General features: G+C 34.8%; 2 protein-coding genes and 1 pseudogene across 2 annotated transcripts; 2 read left to right on the forward strand and 1 right to left on the reverse strand.

Moving 5' to 3' along the window:
* The first annotated feature begins 5,561 nt into the window (after positions 1-5,561).
* Positions 5,562-12,326, forward strand: LOC133866944 (subtilisin-like protease SBT5.6). The gene is made up of 9 exons (XM_062303608.1): positions 5,562-5,733; positions 5,836-6,028; positions 6,317-6,505; positions 6,689-6,800; positions 8,871-9,432; positions 10,182-10,279; positions 10,398-10,755; positions 11,272-11,485; positions 11,677-12,326. Exons 1-9 carry the CDS (start codon positions 5,659-5,661, stop codon positions 12,198-12,200), a joined length of 2,325 nt encoding a protein of 774 aa, XP_062159592.1. The 5' UTR covers positions 5,562-5,658; the 3' UTR covers positions 12,201-12,326.
* Positions 12,327-13,196: 870 nt separating this feature from the next.
* Positions 13,197-14,868, reverse strand: LOC133865423 (class V chitinase CHIT5b-like). Its single transcript, XM_062301827.1, has 2 exons — positions 13,649-14,868; positions 13,197-13,492 (listed from the first exon to the last, which is right to left on the reverse strand). The coding sequence occupies exons 1-2, from the start codon at positions 14,757-14,759 to the stop codon at positions 13,464-13,466; spliced, it is 1,140 nt and encodes a 379-aa protein (XP_062157811.1). The 5' UTR covers positions 14,760-14,868; the 3' UTR covers positions 13,197-13,463.
* Positions 14,869-19,546: 4,678 nt separating this feature from the next.
* Positions 19,547-20,448, forward strand: LOC133866361 (class V chitinase CHIT5b-like; annotated as a pseudogene).
* Positions 20,449-27,477: the final 7,029 nt, after the last annotated feature.

Raw genomic sequence — 27,477 nt, forward strand, 5'->3', positions numbered from 1 at the left:
TTTAAAAAAAAAAAATAATAATTGTAGTGTGTGTGACCTGTATTTCATTAGTCATACCGTGGGCCCCACTTTGTATTGACCTCCTTGGTGAAGCTTCTCACCAAAGCCTTGTGAAACAAACGAAAAAAAAAAAGGGGCTTTTTGGTTATAAGAGAGGTAAAGCCTCATTCGGTCCCTTTTTGGAGAGTGGTGTGCGAGAGAGAAGATAAGAAGAAGAGCACCCGTCCAGCAGTGAGGCTCCGGCAGTGCACTGTTTCGGCAACACTCCTTGCGAAAGAGATAAGTCCTCTTTTGTTATCTTAGTTGTATTTCTAACTATTTCTCTAGGGTGTTGAGAGATAAGAGAACTAGAGAGGTTTTCTCTTTTGTATTTTGTTCTCTTTTATGTGAACGTGAGATTTGGGTGTATTGAGACTTTTGGGTTTTGAGTGGTTGCTATTTATATTACACTTTGTACTCCATCCTTTTGATAGTGAATTTATGCTAGATCGTCTCCGTCAGTGGATGTAGGCTTGTTAAGCCGAACCACTTAAATCTTGGTGTCTCTTGTGTTTGTGTTGTAGTTATTTGCTATACTGCTATTTTTTCTGCTTCTTTGGTGATCCTGGAATATTAGTTCGATCTGTCACAATTGTTTTCTGTTACGTGTTTACGTAACGTAGGATGAGAACTCAACAAGAATAATAGATATGGTAAGATTTTCGAGTAATCCTAGACCTCATTGGTTGAGCAATTAGAGGTGTTTTGAACTCACAAACATAAGATTTGATAATTTATGGTCCGTTTGGGTGTTGAATCCGAATATTATTCGAATACACTGCGCGAATTACGAGGTTTGACTTTGTGAGATAAAATTTGAAAAAGTTAAATAAAATATGATTTATTTTTGAAAAAAGTAAAATATTATTCAACTTTATTCAACTTGATTATTTACTTTTATTCAATAACAAAACAGTATTTAAAAGAACTGAATATAATAGAAAATAGAGTTTCACATGAAATAGAACCTCCATTTGACTCCTAACTCAACAACCTAACATTCTATCAACAAGACTCCTATAAGATAAAGATAAAAGAGATAAACCTAATCTTATCCAAATAACAACATAAAAAGATAAACATGAAACATACTTATACCCTAACAAAAATAGTAAACTAATAAAACAACTAATGAACTGAACAACTAGTAAAATAATAAATTGAATAATCTAGCAAATAATACTTTCTAACAGACCCAATACCTAACAACTACTGAATTGCACTTAAACTCTACTTGCACATAACCTTCCTAAATGACTTTAATTAGATACTGATTTGCCATTTAGTCATTCAACTGACTGTGTTAAAAGAAAGGGAAATTCCACTTTATCCCTTGAACTTTTATTACTTTTACAATCTCTTCTAAGAGTTAAAAAACTCTTAATTTAATGTATCGAACTTTTAACTTTTTACAATTTCACTCTTCTCGATAAAGTTTGAGGTTAAATCAGACGATTAAAAGGTAAAATGACTTTATAAAATTACAAAATTTAACTTTAAATCACAATTATTTTTTTAAAAAGAAATGAAGCCACTTTGCAGCTTTTCTGGATCAGATCAATATGAGATCCATAAGCATGAGCAGGCATGCATGATTTGGGGGGACATTGGGGGGACTTCAACTAATTGCCCGAAGTGGAGCAGCTAGCCCACCAATTTTGACTATTCTGATACTAGCTACTTCTGTTGTCATTCTCATGCACTAAAACATTCTCGTCCTTTACCCCTATCTATGTGGCCATGCATCTAAAGATTCAGTCTACAAAACAGAAGGGATCTTAGTGCATGTCAATGCCGATGAAAGTTGTAGTTGGAAAGGTGGTCTTATTTTTGAAACTTGGAAATGGAGATTGTAGCCAAGCTCGTGATGCATTAATTAGATAATTAAGCCATGTTGTGACAACCAAATCATCCTTATGCATGGAAGTTGCAAGTTGCTTTTATCATGGATATATGGACCACTCTCCTTAGCTTTCCCTCTAACAAGAAAGAAAATTCCAAAAATAAAAGAGTGGACTTTAAGGAGCTAGATTCACCCATGAAATGCTATCCACTAATCTTTGCAATATCTCATCCAAAAGCTATGACACTAATTACGATCTACATATGTATTTTACTCTAGAGTAATGGTAGTGCTTTTCACTCCCATTAATTATTACACTCATATCATACTAGTTGACATGACGTATTTTAATTGACTTTTTATGTCAGCAAAAAACACAATAAGAAAGTCGCTTAAAAAAACGAAACATCAACCTGCAGTGTGACATAAATGTGTATTTTGGGTTAGAATACACATGGGGAATGCAATCTCCTACGGTCTTACTCAAGATAGAACTCAATCTGTTACAAAGGCTAAGGGATGATGACTTATCTACGTCTCAGCAGGACTCATGATGTATTCAACTTTAAACTCTTTTGTTGTAGTCTTTTTATCAAACAAAAACTGTTGTAACACATGAATTATATATTGAATGCAAATCTCGAAGATGAGTAGAGAGGTGAGGAATATTTTTCAAACTCAAAACACTCACTTTGTGTTCTATCACATAATTAATCATGCAAAAAAAAATATCTTGTCTCCATCTATCCGAGATCAAAGGTTTAAGGAAACAAATTAAATCATAAATTATCCCAAAAGTTTAAGCTTATATGAAGTAGTAAATTAATCCCTTTTAAAAAAAATATTTTTAATAGGTGGGGCTCAACACCTTTTTAATAGGGTCTTCCAAAAGCTTAAGCTTATAGGAATGGATAAATTTAATCATTTAATCCATTTTTAAAACTCTAGTTTAATAGGTGAGACCAACATCATTTTAATAGGGCCTCCAAAAGCTTATAGGAATGGGTAAATTTAATCATTTAATCCCTTTTAAAAACTCGATCTATTTTAAGAGGTAAGACCTACACTTGAAATGAGATGTGAAGGACTGAAAATTTGGAAATAATGTTTGAACTCAAGACCTCTGATCTGATACCATTTTAAATCACCACTTATTTCAAGAATTAAACTTATAGAAAAATGATAAATATAATCATTTAATCAATACTTTAGTCTCATCAAATTCTTAAATTTAGGGTACGTAATCTAAATATAGTCTAACATAGATCAATTATTTCCATCTCCAACTATAATAGGAAGGAAACTAATGCCTACCTCTCTCTCTCTCTCTCTCTCTCTCATAGCGAGAAGGTAATGCCTTGGGGCAAAGGCAATTGGCATGGGCACCAAATGTTGACGTTGTGCTAATGCGCAGTACACGCCGAGAGAGATGCTTAATTTGGAGTAACTGAATGCATGTAGCACATGCCAATATCAATTAGTGAGCATGGGCCAATTTGGAACAGAATACACTATTTGACAATTTCTTTTTTTCTATTCCATCAATAAAGGCATGAGTGGGTGACCGCCAAGGTCTTAAATTACTACTTATCCCAAAAGCTTAAGTCGATTGAAAGAAATAAATTTAATCATTTAATCAATACTATAACGCTCCCCTCACATATGAGCTTAAACTTCATTTTTTTTTAATAGGTGAGGCCTAACACTATCAGAGCCAAATCAAGTGAATATTTAATTGAAATAAGGGGTGAATGACTGAGACAGGTTCGAACTCAGGACTTTTGACTTTTATACCATGCTGAATCACCATTTGTTCTAAAAGCTTAAGCACAAAGTAGCTACTCTACCTGCTGGGAACCACATCGGAGAGGCCTAGATCGTGGGGAAAACTATAGACGTTCTCTCAAATCCGATTGAGCCATAGCCTAACTAAGCCCCATCAAGACATCATTGGAACCCAAAGGGACTAATACTAATTAGGTTTAGGAATTCCCATTGTGAGAGTCAAGCTTTCGATCTAATACTTGTCTAATCACTTAAAAATTTTCTTGAGGCCATTTTACCATCCAGTACTGCTGATATCACCATTTGACATACTTTAAAGCAACTATTTGACTTACTTGTAAGCAAGGGATCGACGTGATCAATGGTGTAAAATTTAGACATTAATGCATCACAAGCTAGCAGATACACGTAAAGTCATACCATTAATTCAGGATCTTTCAATTCAATCAGCTTTTACATCAATTTTCTTGCGCATGCCTTGGATTTTGTGGTCCTTTTAGGCACACCATTGGACTTCGACCTCCACTGCCGAGAGATGTAAAATTCCACTCCTCAACATATATACAAGCTGCTTCAAGCCAAAGTATCTATCTAGAACTGCCCCCTAGATGCAGTACTCTTATTAATTTGTTTTCCATTAAAAAATGTTAGAATATAAATTAAATTATTAGATTAAGTATTTTTCATTAGCTTAATTTTTTTAAGTGGCGATTTAACTCATATCAGAGTAAAGTTCCTCAGCTTGCTATTGGTTTAAGTTTTTGAAATAATTTGTGATTTAAAGAAAATACTATTACGATCAGTTAAGTTTTGGGATAATTGATGATGATTTAACATAAACATCAGTTTTAACTTTTGGATAATTCAAATAATTGGTTATTTAACTGAAAATACTGACTTGTGTATCAGTTAAGCTTTTAGAATGATTGGTAATTTAGCTTGGAGTACTGGCACATGTATAAAATATCCTCATGATTGGAATTTTGATTTTAAACTAACCCTTTGTGAAAGAAAATTTAAATTTGATCTTTCATACCAAAATGAATTTGCTATAAGAGATCCAATTAATGTTCTTTTCGGATAGAGTATAAACGTGTCACGTGTGGCATCTAATAAGGGGATTCAATATGGTTTAACTTTTATTTGTTATAGCGTGCATGTTGCAATTGACTTAGAACTAAAGTCTAAAATTAGGTAAAATAGTAATGCATTTATGTTGTTATTTATTATGATTCTACTGAAAATTCAATAAAAAAAAAAGGTTAATTTGAATTGGATTTAAAAAGTTTATATTAATAAATCAAACAATTAATATCATGATTGTACTTTAAGTTCAAGTAGAAAACAGAAGAATCATAGCACAACAATGAATCCAAAGAATATTATCTACAATAGCAATATGCTATGGGAAATGCTTGGTACCCATTGGGATCCCGCTCCTATCCCACCATTGCATGTGTGGACCAATGAAGTGAGAGATAATAAAAATAATGTTGTGGGACCCACATTTTTTTAACAACATCATTGATCCACATATGTGAGGGTGAGATTGGAGTGGGATCCCAGTGAACACCCAAGCATTTCCCGCTATGCTATAAATATTATATCTTTATCTCACTTTATCTTATTGGCCGTGGATGTGACAATATTTATTAGTCTTTAAATCAAACCTTATTAAATAAAATAATAATAAAAATTGCTGAAATTATCACATACATCAGCTAGCATTGTGTGATAAAAATGTGGTCTATAGTATTACTCTTTCTCTGTATAAAAAAGACATCATATTCAAATTTTATCTTTCTAAAAATAAATAAATAACAAGAAAGAGACCACAATAGACTGGCATCCTCCTCCCTCTCATAATTATAGTATATATAGAGGTTTTCGGCTGGCATGGGGAATATATGAGGACATAGTATGCAACTATATATATAGGTCTTGCCGTCTTGTGTTAATTGGCTGCAGGGGGGTTAATGTGAGGACGTAAAATGAAGAGATTCTCAACTATCTCCATCGCCCTCCTTATCCTCCTCCCTCTCTTAGCTTCATGTGCAGAAAAACAGGTCTTTTTCCTCTTCTCAAAGAGTTGTGTATCGTTTTTAATTATATTATTTTCTATTTGGGTTATCTATTCTAGCAATCGAAAGATTAATTTGTGATTACAGGTTTACATAGTGTACTTTGGAGGGAACAATGGAGAAAAATCATTGCATGAGATTCAAGACACTCATCATTCATATCTGCTCTCTGTGAAAACGACTGAGGACGAAGCCAGAGATTCTCTACTTTACAGCTACAAGCACAGCATCAATGGCTTCGCCGCATTGCTCACACCCGAAGAAGCCTCCAAGCTATCTGGTAAAGGAAATTACCATCAACCTCAAGGGGTTAGCTCAGTTGGTAAAAGCCTGGGACTTTGAATGCTCTGCTTCTCATGGTCTCAGTTTTGAAATTGTCAGTGCAAACTACCTTTTAGGACCAGTCCCGGGCAAAACCCGCGACTCAACGGTCCATACTAAGAGGAGTGTGATGCATGAGTCTCGGGTTTACCTGACAGGGCCTTGAAAAGGTTTCCGGAGGGTTCTTGTCCAATCTCTCTAGCTTTCACTATATATAGAATATTAATAAAACAATGGTTTTGAACAGATATGGAGGAAGTGGTATCAGTGTTTGGGAGCGACCCAAAGAAGTATTCTTTGCACACGACAAGATCATGGGAGTTTATAGGCTTGGAAGAAGGAGAGGGAGATCAAAAGAACTTCTGGAGTGGAGGAAATGAGTTGCTGTCCAAAGCCAAGTATGGAAAAGATGTTATAGTTGGGCTCTTGGATAGCGGTAACAATTTCAATACAAACAACATATATCACATGCATGCTCTTAATTGGCCCTATGACTGTTTGACATGTGATATCGTCTTTGTAATTTAGCAATCATATGCATGTGTATTACATCATTAATTGCATGTGGATGCTGGCAATATGATTGCATGCATGTAATGAGTGACGTCGTTTTGATCAGGTGTTTGGCCAGAATCAAAGAGCTTCAGCGATGAAGGAATGGGACCCATCCCAAAATCATGGAAAGGAATCTGCCAAACAGGAGGCGCTTTTAACGCATCCCATTGTAATAGGTGAGCCTGCTTTCTTATATATATATATATATATATTGCTAGCTTTTTGTCTATATATATATATATAGATATATGTTGTTTTAGAGTACTTTTGGGTCTGCTTGGAGGTAAAGATTTTTTTCGGAAGGTTAGAGTTTCTTCTAGTGTGTTTTTGGAATATTTCTATGCTGATCTGGCACATTGTATTTTTTTAAAAAAATAAGAGAGATAAATCAAGTTTTATAGTTTTTCTTTATTAAAAATATGGTGTTATGTCAGCATAGAAGGACCCTAAAATGACACTAGAATGAGATATAACATTTCTCAAAGATTTTTATGCATGAGCATTTTTTTCAACCTTACATCCATTTCATGGGAGGCAAAAACTTTAACTTTTTTTTCATGGGAGTAATAAATCTTTGTCTCAAAGTCCCACTTAGGCTAACATTAATTTTTTATATGATCTACAAAGTCAACACGAATCCATCATAAAATAAACGGATTAAGATTGAATAGTCTAACCCATTTAATTAAATGGGTTAGTTAGGTTTTGATTGATCTATACTCTTATCTATATATACATAACACGACCCAACATTTAAAATACTTGACAATTTTTGACACGACTCTTCGAATCCTACATAAAATTAGTAGGGTTAAAAGATTTGACTCGTTTAATTAAATGAGTCGGGTTAAAAGTTGACCTATATAATTTTATATTAATGTCTCGACACGATTCGACATACGAACACAAAGTAATTGTCACCCCTATTATATATGCCACCCTATCTGATCTTTAAAAGCCTAATAATTGGCAACCTCTCCAATTAGAGGGGCAGTGCTTCTAGCTAGGACCTTTGCAACCTAAAACCATATATAGAAGGCTAATTTTACCACTCTTTGGAATCTTTTGATGGAGTTCCTTTCTTGAACGAACATGCATCGATATCATCGATCCTTTTGCATTTCAATGCCAGTTGCTCTTATTCTAAAACTGTTCCCAATTATGACAGCTTCCAATTAATGGGCCTGCACTGCGTCCTATACCGTGTCGTTTTGTAAATCTCGATCTGTTTAATTTAAAATTTATTGTTTTGTGCGGAAGATGCCTCCAATTAATTTGCTTGATCATTTAATTGCTTTTGGCTTCTTTCGCATTTCCCATCTTGTGAGCTTTTCTTAGAATTCCAATGCCCTGCTCATTTCAAGTCCTCTTGTTTGGTTTCTTCTCTTTATTCTGTCTACTAAGCCTATAACTGGCCCACATTTGGAGGACCCCTTCCAACTATAGAGGATACAAACAATATATACTAATTCCCTAAATCAAAAGCACAAAGATATTTCTATATCATTTCATGGAGCGAATGATTGTGATTCATGAGCGGGATCCCCTTGTCGATCATTTAACCATTGACTTTAATGGGGTAAATTTGCTTGAATGATGAGCCTCTAAAATGGGTGCCCGGCACTCTAATTATAGGGATCACTATCCAATTTGCTTGGCAATTGTTGAGATGTCATGTCTCTCATATTTTATGCCATATCAAATGTTTTTCTTTGATTTAATATAATTTAGAAAAAAATACATTTACCTCCCTCTAACTATCAAATAATTTGCAATTCCGAAATTTCAATTGTTGTAATGTCATTCCCAAAGAATCAATGGGATTGTAACATCTCCATTTTGTGCAAAACAAATGATAAAAATGCCTTGATAAACACATGAAATATTGTTTCTATTATGCCCAACACAAGCAGGTATGAACATCTAGCGGAGGGCATAAAATCTCACATGTAATCTTTTAGGACAATAAACGTAGTCCACATTAAGCAGTACTAGGCCAATATGACAGTTCACGGTACTCTAACACGAGAAGTTGTCACTCATATTGTAAACACAATCTGAATGGAAGAAATATTCCTTCCTGAATCTACCGTATTGTAAATAGGAAAATTATTGTCCCTATATTTTGATTCAAGCCTATGTTGTAGTGGAGTTATCAATAAGAATGGAATTTGCTCAAAAAATAAAATAAAATAAAATAAAAAAATCCACAGCTAAAATTTGTTTCACTATTGGCATCTCCCCAGGAAGCTGATTGGAGCCCGATACTACCTCAAGGGTTACGAGACATACTTCGGCTCTCTAAACACCACTGAGGATTACCGATCACCTCGCGACAAAGATGGCCATGGAACACACACTGCCTCCACAGTTGGAGGCCGATGGGTCCCCAATGCCTCGGCCATTGGCGGCTTTGCTCGTGGCACTGCCTCCGGCGGAGCTCCGCTTGTCCGCCTCGCTATATACAAAGTCTGCTGGCCAATACCGGGCCAACAAAAAGTGGTGGGTAACACGTGCTTTGAGGAAGATATGTTGGCGGCCATTGACGATGCCATTGCTGACGGTGTTGATGTACTAAGCATTTCCATTGGGACTGCTACGTCGTATCCTTTTATCAACGATGGAATTGCAGTTGGAGCACTCCATGCCTCGAAGAAAAACATTGTGGTGGCGTGTAGTGCTGGGAACTCTGGCCCTGGACCTTCAACTTTGTCGAACGTGGCTCCATGGATGATCACCGTTGGTGCTAGTAGTGTGGATCGTGAGTTTGTCTCTCCTGTCGTGCTAGGAAATGGTTTGAGAATTGAGGTAATTAATTACATTTAAACAAGTTATGCATAATTTAGATATCATTTGGTTAGGATTTCATAGCTTTCTATTATTCATACTATTTATTATTATTAACTCTAGAAGCATCGATCTTAATTAATTGTTATAAAAAGCAAACACATTTAGGATTGCAAACCCAAACGTACGATTTAAAATTATCGATTTTAAAATGTGCGATTTAAAAAATCGATTTGTAAAGACGAAGTTAAGCTTTTGGTAAAATCGTAGGTTAGTGTTTAAAATAGTAATTTTTCCTTTAAAATCATGCATTTTTTGAAAATGCATCTACTTGTTATCTGCGATTTGGAAACATAGATTTTTTTTTTTTCGTTTTCAAATCGTAATTTTTTAAAAACGCATGTACTCTCAAACGATATATTTTCAGTGATTTTGGTTCAAAATCATATTTTTAATCTACAAAATCTTAGTGCCAAAAGCACTCTTAATAGGAAAAAACATGTATTACTAAAATCCTAACAAATTAAATCACATTGTAATTATTGCAAACAACTTTATTATCTTAACGTCGTTGTTACGATGATGTCGTTGTTACTCTTGTAACCGACAACAATTTGCGTCGCATGGGCTAAAACGATGCAAATTTTAATTCTCTATTGATTTATCGTGACGATAGTCAACCGTAGCCAATGATCGAAACGTTGACACTAAAAAAAATTAGCGTTTTTTTTAAAGTATAGGTTTCACTTTTTGTTTTGAATTATTGTTAGGGCCAAACAGTGACTCCATTCAAGATGGAGAATAAGTTGTATCCATTAGCATACGCGGCAGATGTTGTTAACCCAGGCGTGTCCAAAGCCGTTGTAGGGTAATTTCTCTCTCTAATTTGTCCTTAATTAGTTTAATTTCTGTAAATACAAATTAAGATTGATTTTCCATTAATCTTGGCTAATGACTTGTTTGAATTGGATTATTAATTGTTGCAGACAATGCCTTCCCGGCTCTCTTTCACCTGAGAAGGTCAAAGGAAAGATAGTTTTGTGCGTGAGAGGTAATGGGACAAGAGTTGGAAAAGGCCTGGAAGTGAAGAGGGCTGGTGGTGCTGGTTTCATCCTTGGAAACAGTAAGGCAAACGGAGCTGAGTTAACATGTGATCCTCATTTGCTTCCGGCCACCGCAGTAACTTACGACGATGCCGTCAGAATTTGGAAATACATCAACTCTACCAAGAATCCAATGGCTACTATCATACCGGCTAAGACAGTGCTATATACCAAGCCAGCACCATTCATGACCGCATTCACTAGTAGAGGTCCAAATTCTATTGACCCTAATATTCTCAAGGTAATAATTCTTTTTTCAAGCACATATACATTATTAGTTATCAACACCCTGCACCCCACCACCACTTAGGACAAAACTCACGAACTCGACACGAATTCAATACGAAATCAGCAGGTTAGGGTTAAAAGGTTTACCCCATTTAATTAAATGGGTTGGGTTAGAATTGACATATATATATATATCAACGAAACATAACCTGAACCCTACACGCAATATTTAAGGTTAATAATTTTTAACATGAAATAATTATTAAGTTAGAATTGAAGGATCTTACCCGTTTAATTAAAAGGGTAAAGTTGAGGTTCACCTACATATATAGACTTATATCCATATATGCTTTGGCACAACCTAATTAAACCCAACACCCAAACACAAATTTCCACGACCTAAAACAAACAGAAGAGTCCACCTTAGTCCTTTTACTAGCATACATATATTCACATCTGACAAAACTAAATCCATATATATAGTATGGATTTGATTTTTACTTCCAAATATTGTTGGTTTACTTTGCAGCCCGATATCACAGCTCCAGGGCTGAATATACTGGCAGCATGGAGCGAGGGCGATCCTCCTACAAAGTTGACACAAGATCACAGAATTGCAAAGTTCAATATTTTCTCTGGAACTTCAATGTCTTGCCCTCATGTGGCTGCTGCGGCTGCACTTCTCAAAGCCATACACCCTACTTGGAGCAGTGCCGCAATAAGATCTGCTCTCATGACCACAGGTATATATATAAACATTCTGAAATAATTGTGCGATATCAAAGCTGTGATTTCTAGCATTATTCTTTCGATTTCAATCTTATGCTCTAGTTATAAGTTTTAATTTAATACTTTCAAATGTTGTCATGATGACAAAACCATCTTTACTTGCCACGGCCTAAATTCTCTAATGTTTCACATTTCTACCTCGCAGCCGGGTTAATAAACAACATGGGTTTGCCATTGGGCGACCAATCTGGCAATCCAGCCACTCCCTTTGCATATGGCTCCGGCCACTTCCGGCCCACAAAAGCATCGGACCCCGGTCTAGTATACGACGCCTCATATACCGACTACCTTCTCTACTTATGCAGCATTGGCTCAATCAAGTGTCCGACAGTTCCACCCACACCAAACAACCTCAACTATCCGTCCTTGGCAATCTCCAAACTCAATGGAACCGTCACCGTTAAGAGGACAGTCACAAACGTTGGTCACCGCAAGAGTGTGTACTTCTTTACTTCCAAACCACCTTTGGGATTCTCCATAAAGGCCTCCCCAAGTATTTTGTTCTTCGATCATCTTGGCCAGAAACAAAACTTCACCATCACGGTGAAAGTAAGAGGTGATCAGACGCTGATCAACAAGCTTGCCAAGGATGAGTATGCTTTTGGGTGGTATTCTTGGATTGACGGACAACATATTGTAAGAAGTCCAATGGCAGTGTCTTTAGCATAATTATATGATTTCTTAGTAACTTGTAAATTTAATTTGATGGTTCTTAGCCATAGAGAAGAAAGGAAAAAGAAAAACAGTCTTTAAAAGCGTTTATATGATATGGTTTAAGATTAATGTGTTTGTTTCCTTTTAAAGATCATTAAATTAAACATTTTAATGCTGCAATGCAAATTCTCAAACTGATTACTTAATATTTCTTTCACACATTGAATAGTCTGCCTCATCTTCTATATATAAGACACTAGCTAGTTGTTAACCAGTGCAAGAAAATCTTTTCAAGCAAATCCAGATATTCTATTACTTAGAATCATAGATGGATTTGTTGGGGCGCGGCCCAGATCTTAGTAACAAGGAGAGTCAACCCCAATACTTGCGCCAATTTGAAGGATTAACGGCTATTGGAGCGTTGAGGCTCGCAACAAGGTCCGTCTAAATTATCGGATACGAAATTTCTCTTTTTTGAGTGTGACTCGTCTTCGATGATGCAAACTAATTAACCAAAACATAGGAAAAAGATATATTGACTCGTTCTAGGGAACCGTGACCTCCAATGGATAATTTGAGAAAACTCTATCTCTCAAAAACACAATAAAATGTATTTTCCATAATAATAATCAACTTGCTTATTATTTCATTGTTTGCTTCCTTAAATTAACAAATAGGCTAGCAATACTAAAGTAGGAGTGTAATTCTATTCTAGATAGAATTGTACTACTTCTATCGTTCAACTAGCTAGAATCCTACTGCTCTTCCAAGAGAGCTTTAATTGAAACTAATCATTACTCGTCTTCTCTAGATAAAAGAGATAAAACTCTTATTTAACTACTTCTCCTATTTAGACTAGATAGCTATTTAGATAAAAATGTAATTCTTACAAATTAGGATTACATCATTCGATCTCTTCCCCTCGGTGATAAGACCCCATCAAAATCTATTGTTGGCCGGTAAAACTCTTATTAATTCGACTTAATACCCATCATATATTACTCAGTAATATATCTTCTGTTCAACGTAAAATTTATTTATCTTTTCTTTTTTCCTTTCTTGTCACTTTATATCCCCATGAGATGGTCTTGATCAGTTCAAGTAGGAACATAGATACATGAGTTGAGCTTAATTACCACATCCAGCCTTATAAACTGATAAAAACAATTAGAACATGAAAATTTGGTTTTACTTTACACCACGTAGAAGGTGGAGGTTTTATTTGGAATCTCTCGAGTCTGGAGAGCTTATTTCAGGGTAAATAATGAAGCTCCAATCTCATTTGTCAACGATCCATGCCCTTGAAGCTGCATATCAACAGTTCAGCAAAATGTTAATAATCTGATTGAGAAATATATATTTGCGTTAATACTCATTAAAAGGTCCACCGTATGTCAACGTGCTACGATCAAATGACACTTCCCCTTTAATATAAAATATGGGATGGAAAGGAGAATATATACCTTGTGTTGTGACTTTCCATTCGTTATCATAGCTAATGGCCCAAAAGAAATACCCACGAAGCCCAAGGGCTTGAGCAAACCCAATCTTCACTGTTATCGATAGTGCATCATCGTACCCAATCCACGTTGTCCCGACAAAAGAATAGACCGAGGCAGTGTCCACATCATATGCAATGGTGGCCTTGGTCCTCTTATTGAATGCCTCCACCTCCGAGAAAAGTAGCACACCGTCATCTCCAGGACCCACGCCAATGGCAGGTGCTCCAACCCCATGCAGATTTGGGTCTTTGAGCTTCCATGTTTTCCCATAGAGCGGTAAGCCCATCACCACCTTGTTCCCAGGTACTCCAGCCTTGATCCACGACTTGAGCCCATAGATTGAGCTCAAATTAGTTCTTGGATCAAACAATGCAGCATGGGCCCCCGTCACCGACGTGTTCCATGATCCGTGATAATCGTAACACATCACATTAATCCAATCCAAGTTTTCCTTGATCGAAGCTGTCGGGTACGAGCGGTGGCTTCCATATACTAAGAATTCCGCCGAGTAGTACACAGCGGCAGTGAGCAATAGGGGAGGCCTATTTGTGCCCCTAGCCTCCTCTTGGATTGCATGCCTCCATTCTTTTAGCAAGTGGGCAAAATCATCCATTTCTTTTGGGCTTTCAGGGAATTCCCAATCAAGGTCAAGCCCATCAAACCCATATTTTCGAGCAACCTCTATAGTTGCATGTATGAAAGTTCGACGGGAGGAGGCAGCGGAGGCCATGGCAGCAAAATGGTTGGGATCAATACCACCTCCACCGATGGAGTAAAGAACCTTAACGTGGGGGTTCTTGTGATGAAGGGTGGTGGTGAAGTTTGAGAGGATCGTCGCCTTTGAATTTGAAATGTCAAACTCAAAAGTAATATTGTTGGGCACAAGAAAAGCATACAAGACGTGGGTGATTAATGATGTATTTATGGCTGAAGGTGGGAGATTATCCAAAGCCCCTGACGGATAATAACCCGCTTTGACGGCCGGAGACAAGGCCATGACGCCGCATCCAGTGGCAATGATGAACAAGGAGTATACAATAGAAAGGAAGTGCACAAAGTCGAGGCTTGCCATGGTTGGAAATTAAGGTCTCTCAATTGGAGATATTATATAGAAAAAACCAGTTTCTAGGGGCTTTGATTTTTCTTTCCAGACAGGTAGATGGTGATCTTAACCAAAGAAAGAGAAGCATGTGTATGGATATGATAGGTATGGATTTGATAGCAAACAAAAGTTAGATGGCAGAATTGACTATACCTTAAATCGTTAGGTGCATGAAACTTGTTGTCTTTTTTAATTAATGTTTCTATAAGGACTTCAAATTTTTAAAAGCTTTATAAATCGATTAAGGAGATCTCCACTGCATCAATCTAAAATCTTTTATTCTTTTTTGTTGTCAGGGCAAATAAAACAGCAAAGCGAAACAAAAGGAAAAACAAAAAAACAAAACAAAAAAGAAACAAGAAAGAGAAAACTAAAGAAATTAAGGGAAAGCACAGGAGGCCAGGGGGGGTTAATATATCAACAACGATAGGAGTATGCTTTAATTTTGATTACTAAGGTTAATTATGAATAGACCAATTAACACTGCATTCGGTATAAATATATATATATATATATATATATATATATATATATATATATATATGTGTGTGCGCGCGCGCTATTACTTTTATAACCGTATGAATTTAATTTTAAATTTTTCATTAAAAGAAAAATTGAAATTAAACCCGAACCGCTAAAAAACTATATTAACAATCTAGCTGGAGTTCTTCATTAAGGAAAGCGGAAACAACATCTTGATATAGTCTTTGTGTTGTAAAGTGTAATTCATGAATTACTCGAAATCCCACAATAACCATCATTTCATAAGGATTATTATTTACAATTCTTTATTGTAAAAATGTAGGTGGAAATTATATATTTTAAGAGTTTGTGTCAATTTATCAGATTAAACATTAAATATATATATATATATATATATATATATATATATATATATATATATATATATATAAGATTAAAAAAAATATAAAGAATGTAAATAAAGGACAAGTTTTTCATCTAATAGAATTATAAATATCTGCAAGGAACGTCATAGATTTCTGTACGTAGAAGATTCGATCAAGCTAGGCCGGCCCCACTTTTTAGCTCGTTCAAAGTAATGTTCTAACTAATTAACACAAAAAATAATAATAATGTTCTAGAATTTAAAAGATGAAAGTGAAAAGTAGGATATAAAGATTACAGATAGAATGACGTGACAGTTAAAATGAACCATTTTTTTTATCAGTGTTGATTTTCACTGTCATATTATCAAGCTGTATAATAGTCATATAACCAAAGGCGGAGGTTTTAAATTTTGCCCTTAATTTTTTTATTTTTTTAGTTTTGCCCCTTAATATTTTTTTTTCAATTTAGCCTTCTAAATTGCAAATGCTGACTCGGCCCATACGTATAACATTTTATTAAATAGCATTATTTTAATTAACAAAAGTTTATCCTTAGCTAATTTATATTGTCACATCAACAAAGTCAAATAAAAATGTGGTCCATGTATAGTGTTTCTCTTTATATTATATTAATGTATAATATAATGTATCTAAAAGCTTGACTGTTTTTGGGTGGAATTATTTGGCTGTCCTGCACTGAATATATGCTTTGTCACGTGAAGGATGCCTGGACAGAGAAGAGGCAGACAACAATGACTAAAACCAAGTGGAAGCTTCCACTAATGCAAAGCCATGTCAAGTTGAATATCTTAAGCTCCATATATTATACAATGAACAACTTATATTGACTGATTACCCTCATTGGCTGATATGGTCAGATTGCTTAAAATTCTAGAGTGATGGGCAGATTTGTTTTAACAATAGTCAAAAATTTCAACTTGCTCAATGATTGTTGCTTTGTACGGAATCCACAATTCCAAATTTTGTTTTTTTCTTCTATTCAAATTAGGAAATGGTTTTAAGGAGGATTTTTCCACTCTTGATCTTAATGAAAGAGATAATGAAAGATCAATTAAAAATGCTTTCAGACACAATATGAGAAGCAACCCATGTAACTAAAGAATATGCACGAAAATTGGCATACCGTGAAACTTAATTCTAGTTTAAATTAACCAATATGTCGTTAGAAAATTTGACAAAAGTTTTGTTAGTTCATAATGACCTGGTTTCGGTCATTGGGCCTGGACTAGAGGCCCGTTTTAAGAAATGATTAGCTCAGATTCAGACGGGCTTATCAACCGATCTCAACGAGTGTTGTGGGAGGGCACAATAAAGCTGCTCAATACACAATCCTTCGCTTGAAAAAAATATAGATACAACATGTTAGTGGACTTTCAAAAAACTCACAACGAGAGGTTACGGTGACACCACCCCCTCCGTCACAAGGGAACATTCGATCCATAAGATTTGTAAAGTCAATTCTAGCTAGAAACGTCAACAAAGCCAGCTCACAATTACTTTTAACTAACAATCTTAAGGTATGTCTAATGAATCAACTATATATATTATATATATACACACTGTAAAATAAAATAGAAGAGATGGAAGGAAAGAAGAGGAGAACACAAAAGAGAGAAAACACTACATTGCTTCTTATTTCTTTGAGTGTTTTAATTACAAAAGATATGAATATATAGGCTACTAAAGGGGAGCACATCCAACTAATCATAGCACACAATCAGGAAATATTAAAATGAAAAATATTGAGGGTAGGAAAATAAGAAAAGATATTGGAAAAGGAAATCAATGAGATATTCTTAATATGCTGCAACGGCTCTTTATTCTCTATCACTCTCCCGCAAACTGATGGGAGTAACTTCCTTCAGTTTGTTTTCTGCGTCGGATCATCATCATGAAACCTTCTTTCTTTCTTTCTTTTCTTTTTTTTTTTTTTTTTTTTTTTTTTTGTTTTTTATGTGTTGGCTCGAGTTTGCAAACTGTACCTCAAAGGCCAAAAAATAAAGCCAACTATGGGCCAAAAGAAATTAAAGACAGGCTTGAGTTTTGAAACATTACCACAAACAAGAGATCGGGCCAACAATGGGCCAAAGAGAAGAGGGCCAACTATGGGCTTAAATGAGCTTGGGTCTTTAACATTTATCTCAAGGTAGAAATTGGGCCAACAATAGGCTAAAGAGAAAAGAGCCAACAAATGACTTAAATGGGTTTGGGCCTTTGAACATTTGCCTTAAGCTTAAAATTGGGTCAACAATGGGCCAGAGAAAAGAATAGCCAACTATGGGCCAAAGAGAGATTTTTCCTTCTTTTTTTTTCTCTTTTCTTTTCTTTTCTTTTCTTTTTTCCTTTTTCTTTTCCTTTTTTTTTTTTTTTATTTTTACGTCTAGCATCTTCTTATTTCCCTTCTTTTTTTTTGCAACATATTCTTCATAGTACAGCACAAGAGAAAAGAAATAAAGGAAAAATGGACTTAAAACAACGATAGACAGGAAACAAAACCAAAAAAAAAAAAACTGTAACTTATGGACAACCTTATGAGAAGAGTTCGCGGTGGATGGAGAAGGCACGAAAACTGGAGGATTTGCGGCTGGAGACGGTGCCAAAGGTGAGAGACTTGGCCGGTGGAGAAGTCGTCGGGGAAGGATGCAGGAAAAGACGTTGAAGATGGTGCAGCAGTGGAGCACACAAACTTTACGGCAAGGGACTGTTGATCTGCAATTTCATTTTTATATTTTTTTTTAGTGGAAGAGAAGGGATATTGGGCTGATGTAGAGTAAGTGAGAAGGATGATGAAGGAAAGGGGGTTACAGAAAGCATCTAGATCGTGCCTGGTTCACCAAGGAGATATTATGATGATTGAAGGGTCACTGGAGGTGGAAGCTGAGATGCGAAATGAAGATGGTCATAATGCGGTGCAGAGTGTGCCAGCGATAAGGGCATGCAAGATAGAGAGGCATAAAGGAAGATTTTGAAGACACTGGCATAGCAAAAGTGCAAAGGAGCTTATGCAGGTCTTTTGCTGGTAAGCAAGAAAAAAGAGCTTCTGAGTGATGGAGAGGAAGGTGAATGGAGAGGTTGCTGGGTATGTGCGGTAATGGTAGAGTCTGAGTAATTTTGTGGTTTAGGAACAGGGCATCTCGTTGAAGAGAAGAGAGATTTCTTTGGGAGAACTGGTTATGTGGATGTCATGTGAAGGTAAAGTGTTTGATAAAAGTTCTGAGAGAGAGCAAAGAGAAAAGGAAACAGAGGTGAGAGGTTTGGACCGTGGTCTCTGGGTATCGACTCTGTGTTTGCTGGTGTTGGGTCTTCTGCAGATTGGCCAAATGGTGCGGTAGGGAGGACTGGTGCAGTACAAAAGGGGTGGTTTAGTTTTCTGGAGAGGTTCGGCTAAAGGAAAACATGCAACATGTAGGCAGAAAATTTGAAACTGGAAGATGGTTTAATGTTTGACAAAGGTTGCAACATGAAGGATCGAAAGATTGGCGTTGGCCTATTCAGGCTCTGATACCATGTAAAATAAAATAGAAGAGATGGAAGGGAGGAAGAGGATAACACAAAAGAAAGAAAACGCTACATATATTGCTTCTTATTTCATTGAGTGCTTTTGATTACAAAAGATATGAAGCACATCCCACTAATCATGGCACACAATTAAGAAATATTAAAGTGAAAAATATTTAGGGTAAGAAAATAAGGAAAGATATTGGAGAGGAAATCAATGAAATATTCTTGATATGCTGCAACGGCTCTTTATTCTCTGACACACATTATCTTTTACTGTTCTTTGATACTAGAATCCATACACCGTCGTACCATAAATACTTCTTCTTTTTTGTAGGGCCATAGATGACCAAAACCATGCACCCACAACTATCTACAAGAAAAATCAAAGCTTTCCTGGCCTTTTTTTTATGTCGCAACCTACAGGTCTTTCTTTATATATTATCCTCTGTTCTTCATGATGAGTCCACTTGGGGGAGCCTTCGAACAACATGGCAATCCTCCTCAAGTTTGTGCACTTCCTTTCTATTGTATACTCCTTTGTTCCTCATCACCACCGGAAGCAGCGTCATGGCCTCGTCGCCAGTCGTCAAAGCGGGTTATTATCCGTTATAGGCTTTGGATAATCTCTCACCTTTGGCCATAAACACATCATTGTTCACCCACGTCTTGTATGCTTTTCTCGTGCCCAACAATGTTACCTTTGAGTTTGACATTTCAAATTCAAAGGCTGCGATCCTCTCAAACACCACCACCCTTCATCACAAGAACCCCGGCATCTGTAATAATGTGACAGCATCAAGGTTCTTTACTCCATCGGTGGAGGTGGTGTTGATCCCAGCCCTTTTGCTGCCATGGCCTCCTCTGCTTCCTCTCGTCTAACTTTCATACATGCAACCATAGAGGTTGCACGCAAATATGGATTTTATGGGGTTGACCTTGATTGGGAATTCCCTGAAAGCACAAAAGAAATGGATGATTTTGCCCACTTGCTAAAAGAATGGAGACATGCAATCCAAAAGGAGGCTAGGAGCAGAAATAAACCTCCCTTGTTGCTCACCGCCGCTGTGTACTACTCGGCGGACTTCTTAACATACGGCAGCTGCCGCTCGTATCAGCCACTACGATCAAGGAGAATTTGGATAGAATGCTATCTATCGAGCTCTCTATCACACCCTCTGCTCAGCAATGCTTCTCAACCTTCACGGACACTGTTAAACAAAAGAACCCATCAATCAACACCCTCCTTTCTATTGGGGGTGGAAGCGCAAACTATACAGTCCTTTCATTGATGGTCAGCAAGGCTTCCTATAGAAAACCATTCGTCGACTCTTCAATGAAGACAGCAAGGCTTTATGGCTTCCAAGGCCTAGACTTTAATTGGATTTCACCAAACACAAGTTCCGACATGACCAATATGGGGATACTCTTTCAGAAGTGGTGAGCCGCCGTGAATTCTGAAGCAAAAATGTCTAACCAAACAGAGTTGATCTTGACTGCTGCTGTTAGAAACGCACCATTTGTGGACAACGCTTCTTTCCCGGTGGACTCCATAAGGGATAACTTGAATTGGGTTCATGCCATGGCTTTTGGCTACCATACGCCTCAGCTGTCAAACGTTACAGGTCCTCTTGCACCCTTATATGACCCATTAAGCAATGCTACCACGGATCATGGCATTCATGAATGGATTCGTAGGCCTTGCCTTTCTATGGCTATGCGTGCCCAACGACAATGATTTTGGTTCACCGGCTACGGGTCAAGCCATTACAGATGATGGATTGATGAGTTATAAGAAAATCAAGGCTTACATTCAGGACAATATTGGGGTTCATGTAACATATATACAATGCTATATATGTAGTGAAATCCTGCATAGTTAGATTTGTCTGGATCGGCTTTGATGATGTTGAGGTGGTCAAAATTAAGGTTTCTTATGCCAAGCAGAATAAACTACTTGGTTACCTTGTGTGGCAACTCTATTATGATGACAATTCAGAGCTTTCTCTAGCAGGTACGTACGTAAGAGATCGATCGATGCAGCAGACTTGATAATCTATTCGATGTTCTCTCTGGCCACAATGTTAAAATAATACTTCTAGAATGTTAATCTAATTGCCCACGTATTTAAAGAATTCATGAAATACATATGTCAATATGAATAATTAATATGATCATCTTAGCCCAAAAGAAATTAAGAAATAATATCTCATTTTATTTAACCCAAAAATAAAGATTTCAATGTTAGGAAAATGTCAAGTTTTTGCTAATGCTTGTCAAGATTTCGATGCCCTTTCCTGTTTGATTATACATATAATCTTTTTTTTTCTTTTTTTTCTTTTTTCTTTTCTGTTTGGGTTTTGATAAACAATAATAAGATTTCAGTCAAATGAGATACTTTATAAGGGGAAACATCTACATGAGTAGACCACAACCCCAACAATTGAAGATATGATACTTGTAATTAGCATACCCCATCCTATTTGGACAGGGTCTATGGGAGGCCAGGGGGCAAGGACCCCTCAGACATGGGAATCTTGCTCGGGCACGGGCCACCTATAATTTTCCTGGCCCCTCTTATGTGTGGGCAGGAGATTATAGGGGATTATTCCCATTTGGCAAACCCCTCCACTCCTCTTCTCTTATTTTCACTTTTCTAAAAAATTCAACTTCAAAAAGTTCTAATTTTTTTTTTTCACTTTTTATATCACGTTAACAATTTCTTATTAGTACTATTTAAATAAAAAAAAATATGGGATAATTACACCGTTGGTTCCTATGGTATGCCATAATTATTTTTCACTCCCTATGGTTTAAAAAGTTCATGGGAAGTCCATGTGCTATGCAATAATTACAAATCGATCCCTAGCGTCAAATTCTGTTAAATTTTTTAACAGATTCCGTCAAATGCCACGTCAGCGACACGTGTCCATCTTAATAAAAAATATAAATTTATTAAAAAATAAATAAATATTCTTATTTTTTTAAAAAAAAATTAAAAAAAAAAAAAAAGCAGCAAGGGGTGGGTGGCCGCCAGGGGTGGTGCGCGGCCACCCCCAATCGCCGGGGGTGAATTAAGTATTTTTATTTATTTTTTAATAAATTTTTTTTTTTTTTTAATGAAGATAGACATGTGTTGCCATCTTATTGGTGACACGTGGCGATGATGTGTAGAGCAAACAGATTCCGTCAAAATGGTAGACGGAAAATCGACCCAGGGAGTAAAACGTAATTATTGCGTAGCACAAGGACCTCCCATAAACTTTTTAAACCATAAGGAGTGAAAAATAATTATGGCATACCACAGGGCCCAACGGTGCAATTATCCCTAAACAAACTCACTATAATACAATTTTTTTTTTCACTTTTCTATATAAATTGTTTCTACATTATATCACATCAATGACTTCTTATCATCACTCAAAAAAAAAAAAATCATCTAAAAAATATGGGGGAAGGGGTTGGCAATCATCACCTTTAAAAAAAAAAAAAAAAAAAAAAGAAAGAGTCAACCTCTTTTCAAAACTATCACCAAACAACTTTTCTCATTTTTCTCTAGCAAAAAATTTTAAACTCAATTTTAGTTTATATCACATCAATCATTTTTATTATTATTATTCAAACGAAAAATGCACAACAAAACTCTTTACCAAACGCCGCTAATGTTTCTCGTGAGGAAACTGACTTTTCATGGAACAGTAATGTTAGGGTCCATGTTTGTATCATCATTTTATCCTCCAAAGTTGATTTGGCTTTTAATTGGATTTCAAATGGATCACTATTAAATTTTAATTCAATAGTATTTTAAAAATTACATCAACTTTAAGAGGATAAAAAGATGATCCTTAGCATTATTTTTTATTTTGTTGTCTATATAGAACAAAAAAAACAAAAACTACATGTAGTGAACATTTTTCTGCCAATTAATTTGTTTTCTCTCGAAATATTATGAAACATTTCATATTAAAAAATGTCGATAGTTTTAATAAAATCCTTAATTCTCCACCCTCGCCGAGAATAGGAGCAATTTCCTTGATTCAACCAAAAATAAAATACTTCAATCCTTAATTTATCCGGCATGGAAATCAATTATATTGAAATTCGCATTGCGCCAACTAATTTCATAATCACTTAATTACTAGATATGCGAATTAAATTAACAGGAAAAACATAAAACTTAGGTCCTTAATTTCATAATCGATCCTCTTTCGCACTGAATCAAGATATGATTAGAGTTGTTCCAGCAAAGCTAGCTAAGGCTGCACTCTTGGCAATCAAGGAAGCAACCACCATGGATTTGAAGAATATTATTGATCATGATTTACAATATGAAAGCTATTCATCGACTATAATTTGTTATGCATAATGATCAAATGCTTCTTGCCCGTGATGCACGAGTCATGGATTTGCCAAATTAGGGACTAAGGCTACACTTGATATGCGGAATGATTATTCCATCAAAAAAAAAAAAAAATTCTATTGAAAATGGAAGAAAGTGAAATTGAGTAGTCTTGGAATAGCCATTCTCATGGTCTATGAGAGAATACCTAATTCCAAGTGTCAGAGTACATGTATACTTTAATACCAATATTATTTTATTCTAACTTCTTCCATTCTTAATAATGCTATTTATTTTTTCTAATGAAATAGTCATTTCGCTTACAAAACGTATCCAAACACAACCTTTATTGACATGTAATCTGAGTTTGAAGTTCAAATCCCCCATCTTATATGTAATTTGCATTCGTAACATATGTTCTCATATGATAAATAATAATATATAATGATTAAAAAAATAAATAAAGAAATGTGTCATTCTGCCATATATTTTTTTTATGTGGTGGGGGGGGGGAATCCATGTGCAACGATGGATTTACACATTTTTGGTATCAAAATGAACAAAAGATGAGTAAGAGAATGAAAATAAACATTTATTTTAAATAATAATATAATTAACTCCAAAACAGAATTTATAAGCATTAAACAAATAATTTAATTTACTTTAATTTTAATCTCAAATGACATGATTAGTTTAATAAAGTAATTAACAACATAATCAGCCAACTTTATATATGACATGACTGTTGAATTTAATGATAGATCAATAAAGTCAACATAGTGGTTGCATTTGGATACGCTCAAGTTCAATTGAACCGGAGATAAGACAGTTAGTTTAAGTAAAAAGGCAAATTTGATCAAAAAAAATGTAAAAAGACAAATTTGCCCTTTTTTTTTTTTTTTTTTTTTTTGCACTGACTTGCTTCGCTTCAGTTTACTTCTTCTTCTTCTTCTTCTTCTTTTCCCAAAAAAGTCAAATTCAAAACATTCTAACATTTTTTTTCACTTTTTATATCACATCAATCATTTTTTATTACTACTCAAATAAAAAAACCCACTACAAAACAATTTTTTTTTCACTTTTCTATAAAACATATCTAAACTTTTTAATACTTCTATTACATCAATCACTTCTTACTACTATTCAAACAAAAATTTTGCAACACAAGTACTTACCAAACACATCCATTAAATGGGAAGTTAGATGCCATGTAATGGGGAAATGAAGGCCTTATTTGACAACCCCTTCTCCTCAAGTATGAGGGGAGTTTTTTTTTTTGGTAAGTAATAGTAAAAGGTTATTAATGAAATAAAAAATAGAAAGAATTTATATAGAAAATTGGAAAAAAAAAAATTGTATTGTAGTGGATTTTTTTTTTATTTAAATAGTAATAAAAAATTGTTGATGTGATGTGAAAAGTTATAAAAAAAAAAAAAAAAAAAAAAAAAAAAAAATGGGGGGTGGGGGAAGGGATTGGCAACTGAGGCCGAAAGGTTACAAAGACACGGGTTAATGTTTGGTTGAATGAAGTAATTATCAACATAATCAGCCAACTTTAATTATGACATGACTTTTGGATTTAATGATAGATTGATAAAGACAACGTAATGGGGTGTGTCCCAAAAAATGAATATATATATATATATATATATATATATATATATGCTAATTGTAGGCTTTTCCTTCCCCTGTTTTCATGTCATCAAAAGCATTAAATATTCCTTTCTCTCATATGGGGGAGGGAATTTTTTTTTTTTTGTAGTGACCGTAAAATATGATTGATGTAATATAAAGTTGAAATAATTTATATGAAAAATTGAAAAAAATTTGTATTGTGGTGTTTTTTTTATTTAAATGGTAATATAAAAAGTGAAAAAGTTAAGAATGTTTTGAAGTTGAAGTTGATGTTTTTCATTAAATTTGTTTTTATCTCAAATGACATGATTGGTTTAATAATGTAATTAACAACATAATCAGCCAACTTTATATATGACATGACTGTTGAATTTAATGATAGATCGATAAAGTCAATGTAGTGAATTGCATTTGGATCCTCTCTAGTTCAATTGAACTGGAGATGAGCCAGTTAGTTTAAGTAAAAAGGTAAATTTGTTCAAAAACATGTAAAAAGACAAATTTACCCTTTTTTTTTTTTGCACTAACTGGCTTCTCTCCAGTTCAATTGAACAGGAGATGAGCTAATTAGTTTAAGTGAAAGGACAAATTTCTCTCCAGTTCAATTGATCCTTGTTGGTAATAATTGGTGTCCCAGAAAATGAACACATATGCTAGTTGTAGACTTGTCAAAAGGAATTTAATTTTCAAGTCATCAAAAGCATTAAATATAATCTTATTCCATTAAAAAATAAACGGAAAAGGGCAAATGTCATTTTGTATTTTTTTCATCCATCTATTTTGTATTTTGTAAGGAATCCACTTATCAACTCATTTCTATTTCATTTTAATTGAAGAGGATTCTTTTCCAATCCCATGTGACGTGGTTCCCACATACAACATTTAGTGTGATAAAGATTGATTTTATTAGTTATAGAAATCATACAATTAAGATTGGGGCCGGAGAATAGAAAGGACATTTAATATTGAATTAATTTAGAGCATTTAAGTTAGAATTGATAATATGATAAGTAATGTTACTCTTCACATTGGTTTATCATACTTATTTTATACAAGCTGATATAACGTGTTTTAAATAATTTTTTATATTAAATAATTAAAAAAAAAAAAAAAAAAAAAAAAAAAAAAAAAACTGTTGTGCAAACCATGATGCGGAGAGGGAGAGGCACACAATGAGATAAACTGTTGTGCAAACCAAGACGTGGCAGACCATTTATTTTTTTATTTATCAAAACGAAAAAAAAAATTGTCCCCAAACTGTAATCCTGGCTGCGCCATTGCACACAAGGCTGCTTGCAAAGGCAATATTATCCCTGAAAAGGAACTAATTCCAACAAAGTAAGAACCGTGAAATAAAGAAGGCTTTTAAAGCCCATGTGTTCAGGTTTGCTCTTGGGGCTACTATGTATCACATTTGGCGTAATAAGAATGCTTTAAAGCATGACAATAATCCTTTGTCTAAGGAGCGGCTGCTGCATAAGATTGAGCATGTTTGACAACTACCTCTCATCTCCCAACTTTTTTACTTTTTACTATTTTTTTTTTCCTCTCTTCTCCTAAAAAAGACAAATTCAAAACATTCTAACATTTTTTCACTTTTAATATCACATCAATTATTTTTTATTACTACTCAATTATAAAAAATAAAAAAAAAACCACTAGGAAACAAAAAATTTTCACTTTTCTATAAAACATAGAGATATGTTTGTTGCACTTCAAGTGTACATCAGTTGTACACCAGCGATTTAGTGATTTTTTTTAAAATAAGAAATAAACAATAAAAAATATTGGTCCATGTGAGATTTAGTGTACAACTGATGTACACTTAAAGTGCATCAAACATATCTCTAAAACATATCCAAATTTTTTAATATTTTTGTTATATCAATCACTTCTTACTACCATTCAAACAAAAATTTCACAGTACAAATATTTACCAAACACATCCATTAAATGGGAAGTTAGATGCCATGTAATGGGGAAATGAAGGCCTTGTTTGGCAACCCCTTCTCCTCAAGTATGAGGGGATTTTCCTTTTTCTTTTTTTAAGTGATAGTAAAAAGTTATTAATATAATATAAAGTAGAAAGAATTTATATGGAAAAGTGAAAAAATTTTGTATTGTAGTGGATTTTTTTTATTTAAATAGTAATAAAAAATTGTTTATGTGATGTAAAAAGTGAAAAAAAAAAAAAAAAAAAAAAAAAAAAAAATTTGAAAAAAGGCAAATGTCAGTTTGTATTTTTTTTCATCCATCTATTTTGTATTTTGTAAGGAATCCATTTATCCACTCATTTCTATTTCATTTTAATTGAAGAGGATCATTTTCCAATCCCATGTGACGTTGT

Source organism: Alnus glutinosa, chromosome 4 (assembly GCF_958979055.1).
Source record: "Alnus glutinosa chromosome 4, dhAlnGlut1.1, whole genome shotgun sequence".
NCBI lineage: Eukaryota > Viridiplantae > Streptophyta > Magnoliopsida > Fagales > Betulaceae > Alnus > Alnus glutinosa.